At 39.0% G+C, this 16,899-nt stretch overlaps 1 protein-coding gene across 7 annotated transcripts in view; it reads left to right on the top strand.

Annotated features, from left to right (window-relative positions):
- Window positions 1-16,899, top strand: part of RBMS3 (RNA binding motif single stranded interacting protein 3) — a 515,412-nt gene that overhangs the window by 443,612 nt on the left and 54,901 nt on the right. For all 7 annotated transcript variants that reach the window (XR_006413486.1, XR_006413484.1, XM_044417609.1 and 4 more), the window contains one exon: window positions 4,629-4,679. Coding sequence is in view for 5 of the 7 variants with exons in the window: in XM_044417609.1 (XP_044273544.1) it covers window positions 4,629-4,679 (51 nt within the window). In the remaining 2 variants the exon portion in view is untranslated. The remainder of the gene's footprint in view (window positions 1-4,628; window positions 4,680-16,899) is intronic.

Genomic DNA, 16,899 nt, shown 5'->3' with positions numbered 1-16,899 from the left:
GAATTGCATGTGCTTCATGTATCCCTACACCAATGCTCTAAGTGGCATATCAGTGAAAAATTAAAAAGCATAGGGAAAGAAGTGGGTGCATAGCTGCACACTTTTGTGCCATTATAAGCTGTTTTGCTACCATTTAAAAAGGGTATTTTAATGCTGGTTGACTTTGGTCCAGTCAGACTCTCAGTCCAACCTACTGCACAGGGTGCTTTGTTGTGTGTATAAGATTCAGAGCAGGATGAGAATTCTGCAAGTTGTTTTGAGTTCTGTGAAAGAAAAAAAGTGGGATGTAAATCTAATAAAATTTTCATAAGACTTTCAGTGTGCTCTGGTTCAGAGACAACTCTAGCTAGAACTGTCATGCATTTCATAGAATCAAATAATAGAGTTGGATGGGGCTTATAAGGCCATCAGGTTTAACTAACCCTCAGCTTCATGCAGGAGTCCAAGTTAAAGCATCCCCAACAAAGACTGCCCGAATGAATTTTGAATGTCTCCAGTGTGGGAAAGCTCATGACTTCTCTAAGGGATTGGTTCCATTGTCATATTGCTGAAACAGTCGGGAGATTTTTCCTGATGTTCTGCTGGAATCTGGCTTCCTGTAACTTGAGCCCATTTTTCCATGCCATGTTGCTGTGGTATGATTGAGAAGAGACCTGGCCCTCTTTGTGGCTCAGGCATGGAGCCAACTGGGTGACTTAGGGCCAATCACAGACTCCCAGCCCAGCCTGCTTCACAGGGTTGTTGATGTGAGGATAAGAGTTAGAGGAGCAGCAGGAGAATGATGTCAGTTGCTCTGAGTTCTTTAAAAAAGGAAAAGGTGGGATATAAATCTAATAAATAAATCATATCTCATATCTGTGATACTTCAATCAGCTTTTGAGACAAATCTCTGAGTTTTAATTTTCAGACAATATTATCAGAGCTTATCATCTTTGAATTTTTTTCAAAAGAGACAAGTTTTGCATGTATTTTATCTCAATGCGTTAATGATTTGCTTTAAGTTTGCTATATCTGCTCCTTAAGAGGTGTTTAAAATTTGCAGTGCCCTGTAACTAAAACCTCAATATACTCATATTTGTGTTGTAACATACATTACCCAGGTTTGACATTTTTAAAAAATCTGGAAAGCATCAATAAATATTTGGGAAAGCACATTTTGCCAAGGATGTGTTTTAGAGGGTCTTTTAGCAAGGTAATTAGTGCTTTAAAATCCATAATTACTGGAGTCATTTATCAAGGCTTTTTGTTTTTGTTACACCATACCTGTGACCTGTACAATAGGTGACAATATAATTTCACTAAGGGATGCCCAATCCTGTAGCTGCTAGATGACATTTGAATGGCTTTAGGATTTTTCAGTGACCTAGCTAGAAGGCTGGAAAAGTTCACAGTGTCCTCCCCACTGCTGGAAAGAATGACGTTTGCTGCATCCCTGTGGAGTCTTTTACTCCAAGAGAGAAAGTTGAGTGAGCAGGAGAGGGAATGGGCAGTGGGCCCTGATCTGACATATTGTGGCAGTGCCTCAGACTCCTTACTTTCCTGACTGGCTTGATGCTTTGCAGAGCAAGAATACAGAGGCAACCTCTTGTTCTGCTCTGAGTTTAGAGGGTTACAGGCTTCACACACCAACTAATACATTTCTGATTGGTTAAACTCTTTTATAGAACCATTAAGTAGTCTACTTCTGACATGTTCCTCCCGTGTTTTACATGTCCAACACCTAAGAACTATGTATGTTGTCTATACTATTCTTTCAAAATTAATAACAGCACCTGAGTATCTTTCTTTCGTGTAATTATGAGAAGCCATGTTGGAGTGTAAACAAGTTTGTAAGCTTTGTATATTGTATGTAATATAGGTAATAGTTTATGTAATTTGTACCGTAAGGAAGCCCGTTGAACAGGAGACAATCTGGACAAAAGGAAATAGAATCATATTCTGGTTCTCTGACTTGCTTGGAAGACATTTTTCACCTTCTATCTAAAAAGTCTTGTCAAATAATTTAATGGATGCATTGAATACATTTAGGAGTCAAACAAATAGTTGTCCTGACTGAGGTAGGTATAGATTGTCAGCATAAGAAAGCTTTGGCTGTTGGGGGATATAGAAATAAAATAAGTAAATACATAAATAAGCATCCTAACAAAACCTCCATAGAATAAAGAAGATAGTTGACATATATTGGTGATAGGATTTAGGTACTGAAGGGGACAGTTGGTTGTTGTTGTTTTCAATTAACTCTAAGAACTTGTATCAAACCAAAAATAAAAAATTACTGGTTGTTGCTGGGATGTGGGAAGAATCTGTTCAGGGGAGGGAATCCATTGGTTTCCCTGGACCTGGCTTGCCAGACTCCTATCTACTTTGCAACAGCCCAGGGTTCAAGTTCCTGGTGAATGTGCCCAATGTTCACAGGGTGCTCACCAGGAATCAAGCCCCCAAGTACTGCGTAAGCAGTGACTCCCTTGTGTGCCAAAAGTTGTCACAATTTGTGCACTGCCACTGAATCTGAAGTAGGCTTTTCACAAAAGGTGCACCAGGAGAGCAGCCCCTTGTGACCACTGGTTGCACACTCATACATGCTGGAAGTAGCCACCATTTGACTGACTGTAACTGATGCTGAAGAAGGCTGGCATATGGAAGTCAGGTGTTCTCGAAAGATTTTGTCAAATGAAACCAGGTGGGGGCATACAAAACATTAAAATACAGTACGAAGGAAAAGATTAAAGGTTTTATAGGTTTTTCAAAAAAGGAGTCATTTGGATAAAGATAAACTTGTTTAAATGTACAATGAAGCATACTTTTGAACAGAAGAAAATACAGGGTAAGGAACAAAAGAGGAAAAAGTTGAGGTTTCTTCCACTTTTGGGAAGTGATAGCCAAAGTTGCAGGGAAAACACAAAAATAATAATTTCTGTTTAAAGAAAGAAGTGTAGTTCTATCATCACAATGTGGCAGTGTTTTCCTGCAAAATGTGAAATCCACTTGACAGTATTTATTGCCCCTTTCAAAATCATAACTTTTGTAGATTCAGTTTCAATTAGTCCAGTCTGTCCAGACTTTCACAATGTTTAAAAATACATGACAATTAAATGCACGCTTGTGCACATTTCTCCTATTAAATGCATTTTATAACAATTTAACTAATGGACAATTATTTGCAAGCAATTTCTTTAATATAATACGTGTCTCAGTTTTACTGCAACTGATATACACATGCAGATACATTTTATCTGCATGTTTTCTAATATACAAACTTGTCTATGAATTTTTAGATTGGAGAGCTCAATTGCAGAATTCAGAGAAGTGTGAATTTCAAGTGGCTTTCAGTTTGGATTAAAAATGTGTTGTTGTTTTTTTAAAAAAAAATCACATTAAAATGTGAACTCAACAAATTTCTACTTATCTGTAAGTTTACCAGTGTCTGAAAAGTTTTGTTACCTTATTATGTATTCATACTCATATATGCACACATAATAAGTGCCTACTAATAAGTAATCTCTGGACCCAAACTTTGCACCTTAACCTTTGCAAAACCTTGAATAACCTTTGGATCCAGGATGTGCCTTCTATATGAGGAAGAGGTGTTTCCCACCTCTGCCACAGTGTAGTATGCTCAGCAGCGCTTCCTGTGTAGCATTTTTGGGGGGCCAGGGGCTGCCCTAGAACAGAGACAGCAAGGATCTAGGTTTGGATCCAACCCATGATTTGTGCCAGCTTCAAATGCTGGCATTTTCAGTTAGACAGTAGAAACAAAGATATATGCCAGAGACCCTGGAAAGCTACTCCCAGTGAAACCTTTGTTCCTAGCTTCTGCAAAAGTCAGTTAGGATAATTATCTATCTATCTATCTATCTATCTATCTATCTATCTATCTATCTATCTATCTATCACATGTATTTATAGGCCATCTATCAGCACCAACGCCCTCCTAGAATAATAGGATAAATATAATAACTTTTTGCACTTAAGCTATTGATATAATTCCTGGAGCAACGCTGAACTTTAACGTTTGAACCAAAAGATTTTGAGTAGGATTGTTAGGATTCCTGACTTGTGAACTTTAAAAAAAATAATTATCCTTTGCCCAGCTAGGATTATGACACTTGTAGGAAACACCCTCTGAAGCTGCATGGCCTGGTGCAGCAGTGGCAGCTGATACTGGCTGCCACCACTGGGACTAAAAGCAAACTAGTCTCCTCCGTTCTTAAGCATTCTTGGTCCCTTGGGAATGACTGGCCTCAGATCTTGCTGGTGGGCTGAAGAGAGACTGGCCTAGGGAATACGGCATCTGCTCTACAGTTCCTGTCTACCAGGTGAATTACTGGCAGTCCCCATGACAATCACTGTTGTAGCTTAGCTCTGAGTTATAGCTTCCACTTGTCCACAGATGCTCTTAAAATCATAAAAGAGGCCCCGCAATAGGGCTTAAAATGCAACTCTCAGAAGTAAATCTGATAAATATGATTCGCAGTGACTCTTTAAAAACATCTAAAATTAAGACAGTTGTGCTTTCCAAACTGGAGCACCAAGCTCTCAATCTGCTGTATGCCTTCTTTTTAAGCAAGATTGTTGTTGGACCATAGTTGATTTTTTACTGTGCTAATCTAGTGTCTTCTCATTTACAGGTTCAGAGTACTTCATGGATGCCTCATCCGTCATATGTTATGCAACCAACAGTAAGTGAGCGTACACGCACACTTATCTTGCTTTAGAGGAAATCAGTCAGAATATTTTTTCTGAGTATAACAAATTGTTGACTTTACATGTGTGTCCAAGATCACTGAGAGTTTAAAGAACTGATACCAGCTACAGAGCAGTCAAAGTTAGTGGAATAGTTATTAGCCTTGATTATATAGATGATGTTCATCAGTGTTATGCACGTTGCCAGTATGATTATATTTAAAAATCACATTGGAAATTACGCCAACCAAGGGAAACATAATAACATTAGAGACGTGTGCAGCCAAGGTCAATAAAACACATATTCATGGGAGTTCTGGGGAAAGTAGTCCAGGATGAGTTCTAACAACCACTTGCAAAGAGGAGCAAAGCTCAGTGGCAGGACACAGTCTTGCCATGTAGAATATTTCAGTTATCAAAGGGTACCTGGGTTGCTTGCATTCAGTTTAGAGAAAGATGTATCAGGATTCACAAAGTTACCCATATTGGGATAACATGAAATTCAGATTTAAACACTTTGAATGTGGGAGGAACCAAAACTGACAGATCTGTCAGTCCAGGGCTTTGAGTTCTTAGCTCTTAAACATCCAGGTGTGAATCTCTGGACATTCAGCCATGTTAAGTGCCATTTTGTTTTTCAGACCTGTTCCTTATCTATAACAGCTGTAGAGCAGGCTGGTATAGAGCAGTCTTCTTCATGCAGGGAAAATAAGTGTACGTAGGGTTCATAGTATCATAGAATAGTAGAGTTGGAAGGGGCCATGAAGGACATCGTGTCCAACCCCTTGCTGTTGCAGGACACCATTTTACACCATCCCACTCAGATGTGACAATCCTAACCAAAATCCTGCCCTCTTCTGTTTGCTGGACTTCTCATGCTCAGCTCTCACTTAGGAAGGGAGGTGATCACTTTTGCGGACACTCACAAAACTCAGTTGTGAAACAAGCAACCTTCTTCCACAGCTTGAGCAGCTCAACAGCCTTTAGTCATTTGCACAGAAGAGGGACACTTCGTGCACAGCATTTGTGTGGACCATATTCCTGGCTGCTACCCATGCAAACAATGAGCATGTTCACCAGGAAGTCAGGCTCATGGTCATGAGAAGGTGGGCCAGCGTTTGAGGAGCCAAGCTCAGGGAATCCAGTAGATTCCCAACCCCAAAATGGGTTCCTCACATACCCCTATTGAATTTGCCTGATTCAGATGTGTGAAAAAGTTGTCTCAGTCCATTCACAAGCTTTTTCATATTGTGGAGAGAAAGATCCTGAGATTTCAAGAACTGAAATGAAGGAGAAAGTCAAATTGACACATTTGCCCACCCCTTGTTCCAAATTCAACCCGTGGAAAGGAATCAGACAGGTGGGCACATAAACAAGTGGTAGCAAAAACCCTGAAGAGCTGAGCAGTGGTCAGAGTAGGTATTCCTTAGCTACATGGACCAGTAGGCGGCTTCCTATTTTTACTTGAACGTCTATATCATGCTGCCAAATGGTAAGAAGAATTTTATCAGGTACAGGTTTGTGGTAAATTGATAAGCATCATGCGTTTATATACAGGAATTTTTGGTAACAGGTTTCTGTACTGCCATTGCTGGCAACACCATTTCACTGAATTGGAAGCTTGGGCAGAGAATCACCCATCAAGATCAGGAACAAAAATAAATGAAGTTCTATACAGCAGTCTCTGGGTAGTCTCTTGTCCTCCTCCCTCACCTCATTGACCTTAAATCTCCCACTCTGCAATTTATGCTAGCAAGAGGATCAGGACAGTTCCAAGATGGTTTATGAATGATAAATGTTGTTTGGAAGGGCTTTGTATGCTCCTTTAATGATGGTAAGGGAATTGTAAATTACATTTTGCTTAGTCTATGAAACATTGTACTGGGGAGAGCCAAAAAAAAGCACTCTTGTATATTTATGGTTGCCAGGATGAGCACATATGCTGCTACTCCTGTTACATTTTTTAGTTCTCTTAAAATATAAAGAGCCTTTTATAGTTGATACAAACAGAAGAGGAAGGAATCTTGCTGAAGTGTTCAAGGGGGACAAGAGGAGGATCAAGCTGGCGTTGTGATTATCTGCTGATTTGGACATACTGTGATTTGGTTGGATGAGTAGTACTTTGATAAGTGCTCTTTACAGTTTTTTTCTTGCTAACTTGGTTATCAAGTGAGGTAAAAGAAATCAGAATTTTAGGATTATCACAGAAAAGGAAATGAGTTTATAAACACTTAGAAGATTACAGGGAAGATTTGTTCTGATGTAGTATTGGGATTATTGGGTTTGATACAGGAAGCTTCTCCATATTCAGCTGATTAAGTGCTTTTGAATTTAAGAAGAACATAAGAAAATCCATGCTGGATCAGACCAAAGGTCCATCCAATCCATTACTGTATAAACACAATGGCAAACCAGCCCACAGGATAGCTGCAAGATGGCTGCCTGCCAAAGCTGCTCAGCAACCCATATATGCAGGCATGACACCTCTGGTGAAGGAAGTAGCATGTAGTCTGTAAGTCTAGTAGCCACGGATAGCCTCTTCTTCCATGAATCTGTCCTGTTTCTTTTTAAAACCATTTAGATTGGTGGCCATCAGCACTTCCACAACTTCATGTTGTGTGAAGTAGTTCCTCTCATCTATTCTTAACCTTCTCCCAGTCAGCTTCAAGGTATGAAGCTGGGTTCAAAGTGGATAAATGGAGTAATCTATTTATCCACTCCATTCATAATTTCAAACACCTCTATCATGTCTCCCCTTACTTGCCTTTTTAATAAGCTGAACAGTTCCAGTTGCTGCAGCTGCTCCTCATAGGGAAGCCCGAGCCCTCTAATCATTTTCATTGCTTTTCTCTGTACTTTTTTCAATTTGATAATGCCATTACTCAGATAAGATGATCAGGACTGAACACAATATTCTAAGTGCAGTCATGCCAAGAATTTGCATAAAGGGAGTAAGAATTTGACAGTTCTATTTTCTATTCCATTTCTATTCATGCCTAGCATGGAGTTTGTCTTTCTTCCAGCAGGTTCACATTGGGACAACATTTTCACTGAGCTACCATTTCATAGTCTACTACCATGCCAAGATCCCTTTCTTGATCAGTCACCCCTAGCTCCAATCCCATCAGTGTATACTTGTAGTTGGGATTTTTTGGCCCAACAGGCATTGCTTTGCACTTACTTATGTTGAACTGCATTTGCCATTTTGATGCCCATTCTCCCAGCGTGGTGTGATCCCTTTGGAGCTTCTCACAATCCTTTATGGTTTTGACCATCCTAAATAGTTTACTGCCATCAACAAACTTATACACTTCACTACTTACTCCTAATTCCAGATCACTTGAAAAGGTTGATAATCATTGGTCCTAATACAGAACTCTGTGGTTCTCTACTGGTTAAATCTCCCCATTGGGAAAAGTTGCCATTTATTCCCATCCTCTGTCCTCTGTTCTTTAACTGATTAGTGTTCCAAAGAGGACCTCCCCTTTAATTCCATGACTGCTTAGTTTGCTCAGGAGCCTTTGATGAGGGACTTTCGAAGTCCAAGTAAACATTGTCTACTGAATTACCCCTGTCTTCATGCTTGTTGACACTCTCAAATAACTCTGGTAAGTTAGTGAGACAAGACTTCCCCTTGTGGAAGCCATGCTGACTTTTTTTCATCAGGGCTTGCCTCTCTATGTGCTCATGGATCGTATCTTTAATGATGCTTTCAAGCAGTTGACTCAAAACAGATGTCAAGCTAACTGGCCTGTAATTTCCCAGATCCCCCTGCATCCTTTTTTTTTTTTTAAATGCCGTTACACTGGTGTTGCAAAACATCAACACTCACTTTTAGTTTTGAATCTTATGATATACCTTAGTTTTATTTCTGCCAAACTGAAATAATAGAAGAGGTTACTTGGTAGACTAATAGTTTAGAGCAGTCTTCCCCAACCTGTTTTCCTACAGATGTTCCATTAGTCCCTGCCAGCATGGCCAGTGGTCAGGCACCAGGATGGGGAAGCCTGGCTTGGAAAATACAGTTAAGTGCCAGATTAAAGCATCAATTCTTTAGATTTCAGCAGCTTCACAGAAATGACCTTGTTCCAGTGAACTGAGTATGCAAGGACACAGACTGGATAATTTCTGTCTACTTGATTTGGACAGGAGACTAATAGGAATATGCAAAGGGAGGAGTTTTGAAACATCAGCTCTTTTCTCAGTGTACATAGTTGGCATTGCCATAATCATTTTACCATTTTTAAGGTGGCCATCTGCTAACATTTTGGGAGTGAATTTTGCTGTTCATGATGTTGATGGCATGTCATTTAGTGGCTAGAGGTAAATATGTGTAGAATAGACTTAATTTCTGTACCATAACATACCATTTTATTTAATGTTATTTGGCAACACTTTTATTGTAATGGCTACCCAGAAAGCTCAATGGTAATGGGCAGCTTTTGTACAATTCATATCAAATTAATCAATCAATAAAATGCATTTCCTCACCTACATGCAGTAACAGTCTAATCCTGATTTGTGGCATCCTAGCTCATCTGCCACTGCTTCTCCCTGAGTGTGATTTTTAAGGCCATTTCCTTTCCTCCCAAAGTCTGCAAAGGTCTCATCATGTTATAAAGACTTCAGCTGAAATTACCTGTATAAATTCCTGCCAGTAAATCTACATGCAAGGCCCATTTATTTCCTTAAGAAAGATGAGAGAAGAGAACAAACCCTTTAAAGCACATGCCACCTACACTGATACTCCCTTGTGAGTTTACAGGCTGAAATAAAATACATTCTACAGCATTTCTTATGCTCTAGAATAATGAATCTCATGTGAGGGGGAAAAAATCTCACACAGTAATAACTAGTCTCTGGAGCAGGGAAATTTCTTCGGGACTGAACAGTCAGCACTTTTGCAAAACGCACAAGATTTTACAAGTAAAATCCAAGCTTTCTTAATGCCTCTGACAAAACCTTTGACTTGGAGTTTACTGTCACATTGACAGTGTTTGGATGTGACTGATCATAGTGTTCATCTACTCAACATAGGCACATAATATCACACAGGAATTTAGTAAATGATAAAACAGTGCAATGTCGGTTCCTGTGGTATAATAATATTCTGATCTCCCAGTCTTTTTTTATTATTATATAGAATGCCGCCTGTGATATTCCAAATGCAACTGGTTCATGCTTAATTTAAAGCCTGAATATTTTGCATGGGATAATACTATGCATTATTTTTGGTATTTTAAGTTCATTTTGGTTTTGAATATTCGTTCTTTGGATGAGAAAAAGGCAGAGTGAGATACATGTAAATGTTGCTTTTCATACTTAGAAGGTTACACAAGGGCAAGACAGTCTTTATGCTTCAAGATTTGCAATCATGTCCAGTAATGTTTGAAGAATATGCATTTTAAGTGAATATTTGTCTAGTTTGGAGTGTTGTTTTGGTTGTAAAACGTATTTGAATGTTTTGTTCCATGTTAAGGACACCAGGATTAGTTAATACGTGTAGCTAATATTTGTACAACTCATTTTTTCAGTCAGTACACATCACTCACCCAGTGCTTTTCCATCAGAAACAAAATGCTAAAAGCATAGTTGTAGTTTGCTAATCAAAATCAAATTGCAATGTCCATATTGTTGTTGTTGCTGCTGTTGTTCTTACTGTAGACAACTAAGTATTCTTAAAACCTCTGCTAATAAATCTTCACTGAAGAAAACTTTAATGAAATGCAAAATAATCCTCACTGTAGAGTTAACATGTCAGAAAACATTCATAGATTCAGTGATTGCTGCTGTGTGTGTGCTTACACAGGAGTAGATCTCACTGGAGCAGGTAAGACTTAACATCTACATACATATGCATAGGATTACATACTCAGACGATTTCTTTTCAAGGAGACCCCATCACTCATAATTTCAAAATCTTTCCTTATAGTAAGGTTGACACTTTTTTTTCAAATGCCATGTTACAAAATTCTGAGCTTGCCACATTATTAGACTAATTATTCCTCTTTTTGGGACTATATATTACATTTTTAAATTTTATGATCTCATTATTTTTCTGAGGTTATGATTCCTAACTTTGCAACTACTCTGTATAATGGGTAGTTGCTTTTATAATATTAGGAGTTTTCCAAGCACAAGGTCATTCCATCCTGATTTCACTTAAATTTGCATTTAAAACATTGTATACATTTTTGATGTATTTTTCTTTAAAATACACACTATTTTCCAAGTATATGCCATTTTCTATGACATTGGATCTAATATGTGTGTTTTTGAATGCAATTTCCATAATGTAGGAATCTTTATATGCAAAAATGGAATGATACTTAAACTCTAGTTCATGTCTTAATTCAGAAAGTAGGAATTAGGTTGCCTCCTATAAAAATATGAACTTGACAAATTTCTCCCTGATCCCTTATACTCCAGGGTTCCCTTTAAAAGAACCAGTGGCTTCAAAAAGTTCACAAACTAAAATCAGCCAATTATATCAACCAATATGTGTCACTGGGGTCATTCAGTTTTTGAAATGTATGACTGTAAAGAATAAAGAGGTTTTTAAAAATTTAAATGTTACTTTTTCCATTTCTGTCACTTAGTTTGCTGATTTGAATCATATCCAATTACAATGGATATCATTCTAAAGGAATTATATGAAGTTCTGTGTATTTTATTTATTTATTATTAAAACATTTCTATGCTGCCCCTTGCCGAGGCCTCGGGGCGGCTTACAACATCAAATAAAATACAAAATACATTAAAACAATAACAATTAAAATATATACAGTAAAATAAAATAAGCCGCCCTGGCCAAATAAAATTCAATAATATTAACATTTAAAATGCTGCTTAAATAAAAAGGTCTTCGCCTGGTGCCGAAAAACAAATAACGACGGCGCCAGGCGGACCTCTCTGGGGAGCGCATTCCATAACTTCGGCGCCACCGTTGAGAAAGCCCTCCTCCGAGTAACCACCCTCCTAATTCCTTCACTGAGGGCTCCCGGAGGAGGGCCTCTCCCGCTGATCTCAAGGGGCGGCTGGGCATATATGGACGTAAGCGCTCCTTCAGGTAACCAGGACCCAAGCCACTTAGGGCTTTATAGGTCATCACCAACATCTTGAATTGGGCCCGGACTTCAATGGGAAGCCAATGAAGCTGCCGGAGAACTGGAGTCATGTGAGCATAACATCCAGTTCCCATCAGCAGCCTGGCAGCTCTATTTTGAACCAATTGAAGTATCCAGACCGTCTTCAAGGGTAGCCCCACATAGAGCGCGTTACAGAAGTCAAGACGGGAAGTCACCAGTGCATGAGTCACTGTTGCGAGGCTGTCGTACTCCAGATAGGGGCGCAGCTGATGAATCAGCCGAAGCTGGAGGAAAGCGCTCCTCGTCGCTGCTGTTACCTGAGCTCCGAGTGAAAGCTCCGGGTCGAGGAGCACTCCCAAGCTGCGGACCTTATCCCTAGGAGGGAGTGCAACCCCGTTCAGGACAAGGTTCAATTCACCTTCTCCGAAGCCGGAACCGCCTACCAACAGGACCTCCGTCTTGTCTGGATTGAGCTTCAATTTATTGGCCCTCATCCAGCCCATTACCTCGGCCAGGCACCGGTTCAGTACAGCCACTGCCTCACCTGGATTGGTGGAAAATGAGAGGTAGAGCGTACTGGGTATCATCAGCGTACTGGTGATTCCACAGCCCACACCTCCTGATGACCTCTCCCAGCGGTTTCATGTAGATGTTAAACAGCAACAGTATTTGTTCAAAAAATATCTTATTACTATATTTTTCAACTTAAATATTAAAAGTTAAATGATAAGTACATTTGTATTGAACACAAATAGAAAATTGTAGGAGGAATTCTGTAGACATCTGTGTTTGGTGTCCAAAATGAACTGTGACGAATTCACCTAGACTGGGGGCAGGAAACAAAAAGAAAAGATGCAGTAAAATATTTGATCTCCCTCTTGTCAACTAGTCTCTTAAAATGCTATGCAGTAGCCATTTGGAAACAAACTTGCTAAAGGTTTAACTAGGCCAGTGCTGAAGATCAGCTGAGAAACCTTCCAGGTTTTCACCGAGACATAAAAAAACACAAGGGCTGCCACTTTGATAACTCTTATAATCAAGATAGTATTTGGCAATGCCTCTCTGGGCAATCCCTCTCTCTCTTTAACATGTCAGATTAAAGTCACATTAGTGTTCCCTGTGTGAAAAGCTGTTAGATTACCCACATATAGTTCAAAACAGAAACTGTCCAGAATTTGCAATACGCTACCTTAGTCACATAACAGGCTAACCCAGGGTTCAGTACCAGTTTCCCCATCTGAATGTAACGTGACAGAGCATGTCTCAGAAAGATAACATGCACCAGGCTGCCAACTTAAGTAACCAGCAGCCATTTTGGTGGTCACACCTACACTTTTTCTAGCATTAAGGATGATGAAAATGGCTGCTGACACCTCTGTGTAGAACTGAATCAACATGGAAGGAGCCATAGGTAAGTGGTAAGGTGCAAGCAGCAGAATGGCCCGGATGTTTTAGTGTTATCAAAACAAATCAGAAGGCACATGATGTGGCAGGCCTTTGCCAAAATTCCTAGCACCCAGAGCAGATACACCATCCTACTGATGTAGGATTACTTATGATTATTTATTTAAATTAATCATCATAGGGCATGTTTAATTAATCCATTCATTCATTCATTCATTTATATACCACCCAATATCCAAAGCTCACTCTGTTTATAATGACCGATGTGTGCTAGTGTTAAGAGGATAAAATATGCTAGTATACAGTTGATAATAGCAGCTTTATACAATGATCATGAAAGCTCATTGCCATGTAGAGAACTGGTATTTGTATTACATTAACTAATCACTTGAACTAGATCCAACTGGGGGCCTAATCACAACTCTATTTGCATACTAAAGTGTCAGCATTTGGGGGAAACTGGCAGCTGGATTTTTAAAATATTGAGTAAAATAACAAGTCCTGTTGAAATTTAGACCATGTTTAATTTAATAAAAATGTTGCTATGCCTAATAGAACCTAAGAATTAGATAAGGCAAGCCCAGATTCTGGCATTATGCGATTTTAAATGTAGTATTACTGTAAATGAGGAAGGGGTTATAATGTAAGCAAGGAAGTAATATGGTAAATAAGGAAGTAATTTTAAATAAAAAGTAGCAGCTCAGGGATTCAGAAAAGTAATCATTTCTTGTTTTACTGCCCAAATATTACTAAATTAAAGTAGTTAAAGCGTTACTTTTCAGTTTATTATTATAAAAGTTTCCTTTTTAAATGCTTTGTACAAAGAAGTTTTTCATTGCAGTCATCAATCTCCTCAGTCAGGTGGTGGGTCTATTTTTCTAGGTTTTTATTCATGAAATTCATAAATTCTGGAGAATCCTGACTTTTTGTGAATGAACTACAGACTACATTAGGGTGAGCTACATATGACTCTATGCTACCACTATGCTGAAATTAGGGGTTCACCTCCCATTTTTTTAAATTCAAAAATGTAATCTGAAGCAGTGATGGGCCACCAAAAGGATAAAAAAAAAGACTTTGGTTAGCAGTCAGTGTCATCTGGACCACCCAGGATTGTCCACTCTTGCCCTGTATTTCCAGGAGCACTCCCACTGCATCACTTTGTATGGAGGTAGGAGAACAGGTTCCAAACAGCAAAGCCTGGACAATGAAGGATAAGGTAGTGCTCTCAAAGAAGTAGGGATAGAGCCAGCATGTGTGGCCCCATCCCAATATCTACTTTAAATGTGCCCTTTAGGTAATCTTGGATTATGGAAAGAGCCTGTTGGAGTGAGATTATACTCCAGTGATACAGCAGATGCTTTGAACACAGAAGGTCCCACACCTAGTCCCAGTGATCTTCAGGTGAAGCAGGGGTGGGCAATAGGCAGCCCGCAGGCTCCATGTGACCCTCTCCCCTCTACAGTCCTCCCATTGTAAGCAAATTCAAAGATTGAAAAGGCATATTGAGAAGCCACATTGAAACCATTTTTACAGTTTTCCTGTGCCATAACTACTGCAGCAAACATGTAAACATTGATCGTTCCCATGCTGTATGATGTTTCACATTTGTAGCATTTTCTGTTTTGGTGCTGTGGCATGAGAGAAATGGCCCCAGCTTTTCCATCACTGAGGTCAAAAGCAAGTGAAGGGAAAAAGCTTTACTAGAGTCCCTGATAACCTGCTGCTAATCAAAGTAAAACCTACTGGGCTACATAATAAAGCAGTGACATGCTTTGCAGCAAATATTTCTTCTAAACACTGCAATAACACCTTCTCAGATGATTCAGAATAATCCTTTAGTAAGTCCAAAATAACCATATAAATGTGGGGTTTGATTAGCAAACTAGCACAGGCTGTCAAGGTGTTATAAACTTTACATGGTCCAAAGATAATGTACCAGCAATTACTAGTCTCTAGTTGGTGGACCCTTGGCAGCTCCAGGCCACCTTGAAGTTTCTGGCCATGATCAACTGCAAGCACTTAGGTCTGATAATGATAAATACTGTATTGTTGCTTGAAGATTCCTACTCCTATGGGATGAATTTTAACCTAGTATGTCAATGAAAAGTGACTAGTTTAAGTTATTAAAATTACAGCGATTTTTTTGTTTGTTCTTCCTCCATTTCAGGGCTGCAAAATCAGCATACAAGTAGAGACTGTCTAGAAATTGATTATTTTCTAAGAAACAGCTTCTCTGAAATAGTGAAAACAATATCTTTGTGCCACACTGTGCTTTTTTATTGTGCAATTTCTCTGTTCTAATGGGAGTACAGTTAAGCACTTTAAAAAAAACAAAATTCAGGCTATAATATTTATTTTTGTTTCATTTATATGAAAAAGATACTAAAGTAATAGGTGTACCTTCCCAGACCAAAGTAGACCAGTGATGGGATAGTCCCAGCTGATGTGAAAGCATCACTAAGCAGTCTGATTTGCATTAGCATTAGATGTTCCAGTTGGTCATTTAAAAAAATAAAAATTGACTTCTTTATAGACATAGAATATTGTTTTTATCTGCTAATACATTTTAATAGCTGTGTCTGCACTGCTATTAATGGGCTGTGCTTTCACTAGAGAACAATTCAAATTGATTTTGTTTCTAGCTCAGAAATATATTAAAGTGGCTTCCCAATATGAGGAACCGCTCACGTGGTGAAATGAACTCATATTGTGGCTTATGCATCTTGTAATGGGAATCAGTACCTTATAGTGAGAAGCAGTGATTGAGTAAAGGGTTCTGCGGACATCAGATTAATCAGGTGCTATTAGCTTCATCCTAGTCATACAATACTTGTGCTTTTTAATATGGAAAAGCACTCCAGGGGCTGCCCAGGAAAGGAGATTAGTATATCTGCCTTTAGCACTGGCTACATTCCTTTCAGAAATGCTTCCTGCTTGAAGTAACATTACTCCCACGCTGGATTATTATTATTATTTTTTTTTTTTAAGGATGTGGATGTTCTCAGTTCCCTTTCTCTCTTTCTTTTGGACTTGGATGTGGTCACTGAGTTCCTATGAGATCAGAGGAATGGAATGAAAGTGTCCGCAAATGACACTTGAGCTATTTTCACAGCTGGATGCACACCAGCTAGAGTGGGCGAACCCTTGCAGATGAATTAGCTCGTTGAAGTATGTGATACAAAACATCTGTTACAAATGGGACAAACAACAACAAAAAATCTCCCTTTGAAGACAGCACTTGAATGGGAGCTGTTTCTAATGACACGGAGTGAAATGTTCAGTTAAGGCAGCACTTTCATTATTCTTGCAAGATTGGAAAAGTTACATATTTGTAATATTAGCTGTTTAACCATGTGAAAGAAGCCCGTCACATCAGAATCACAATTTGATTCTTGGCCTTTTCAGCAAGAGCAAATTCAGTCTGCCCAAAAATAATCTTTGTGTTTTGGGCACCTTTAATATAGAGCTGTGAAGTCCCAGATGAATAGCTTTAAAAAACAAACCAAGTAGACTTGCACAATAACAGCTATTCTGACTCTTTCTTGTATCACCGCTCTAATACCAGCTGTTTTCAACAAAGTGCAATAGAAATTCATTTCTGTTCGTGAGACTCAGTGGCCTAAAATGCCCTGAAAATGTGTTCATTTACAGTGTGAACTGTTCAATACCAAGCCAAATCTAGAGATTTTCCTTCATCTTAAATAACCATATACACATTCCC

Source organism: Varanus komodoensis, unplaced genomic scaffold (assembly GCF_004798865.1).
Source record: "Varanus komodoensis strain SLA01 unplaced genomic scaffold, ASM479886v1 scaffold10, whole genome shotgun sequence".
NCBI classification, from domain to species: domain Eukaryota; kingdom Metazoa; phylum Chordata; class Lepidosauria; order Squamata; family Varanidae; genus Varanus; species Varanus komodoensis.
This window is presented reverse-complemented; position numbering and strand designations above follow the sequence as displayed.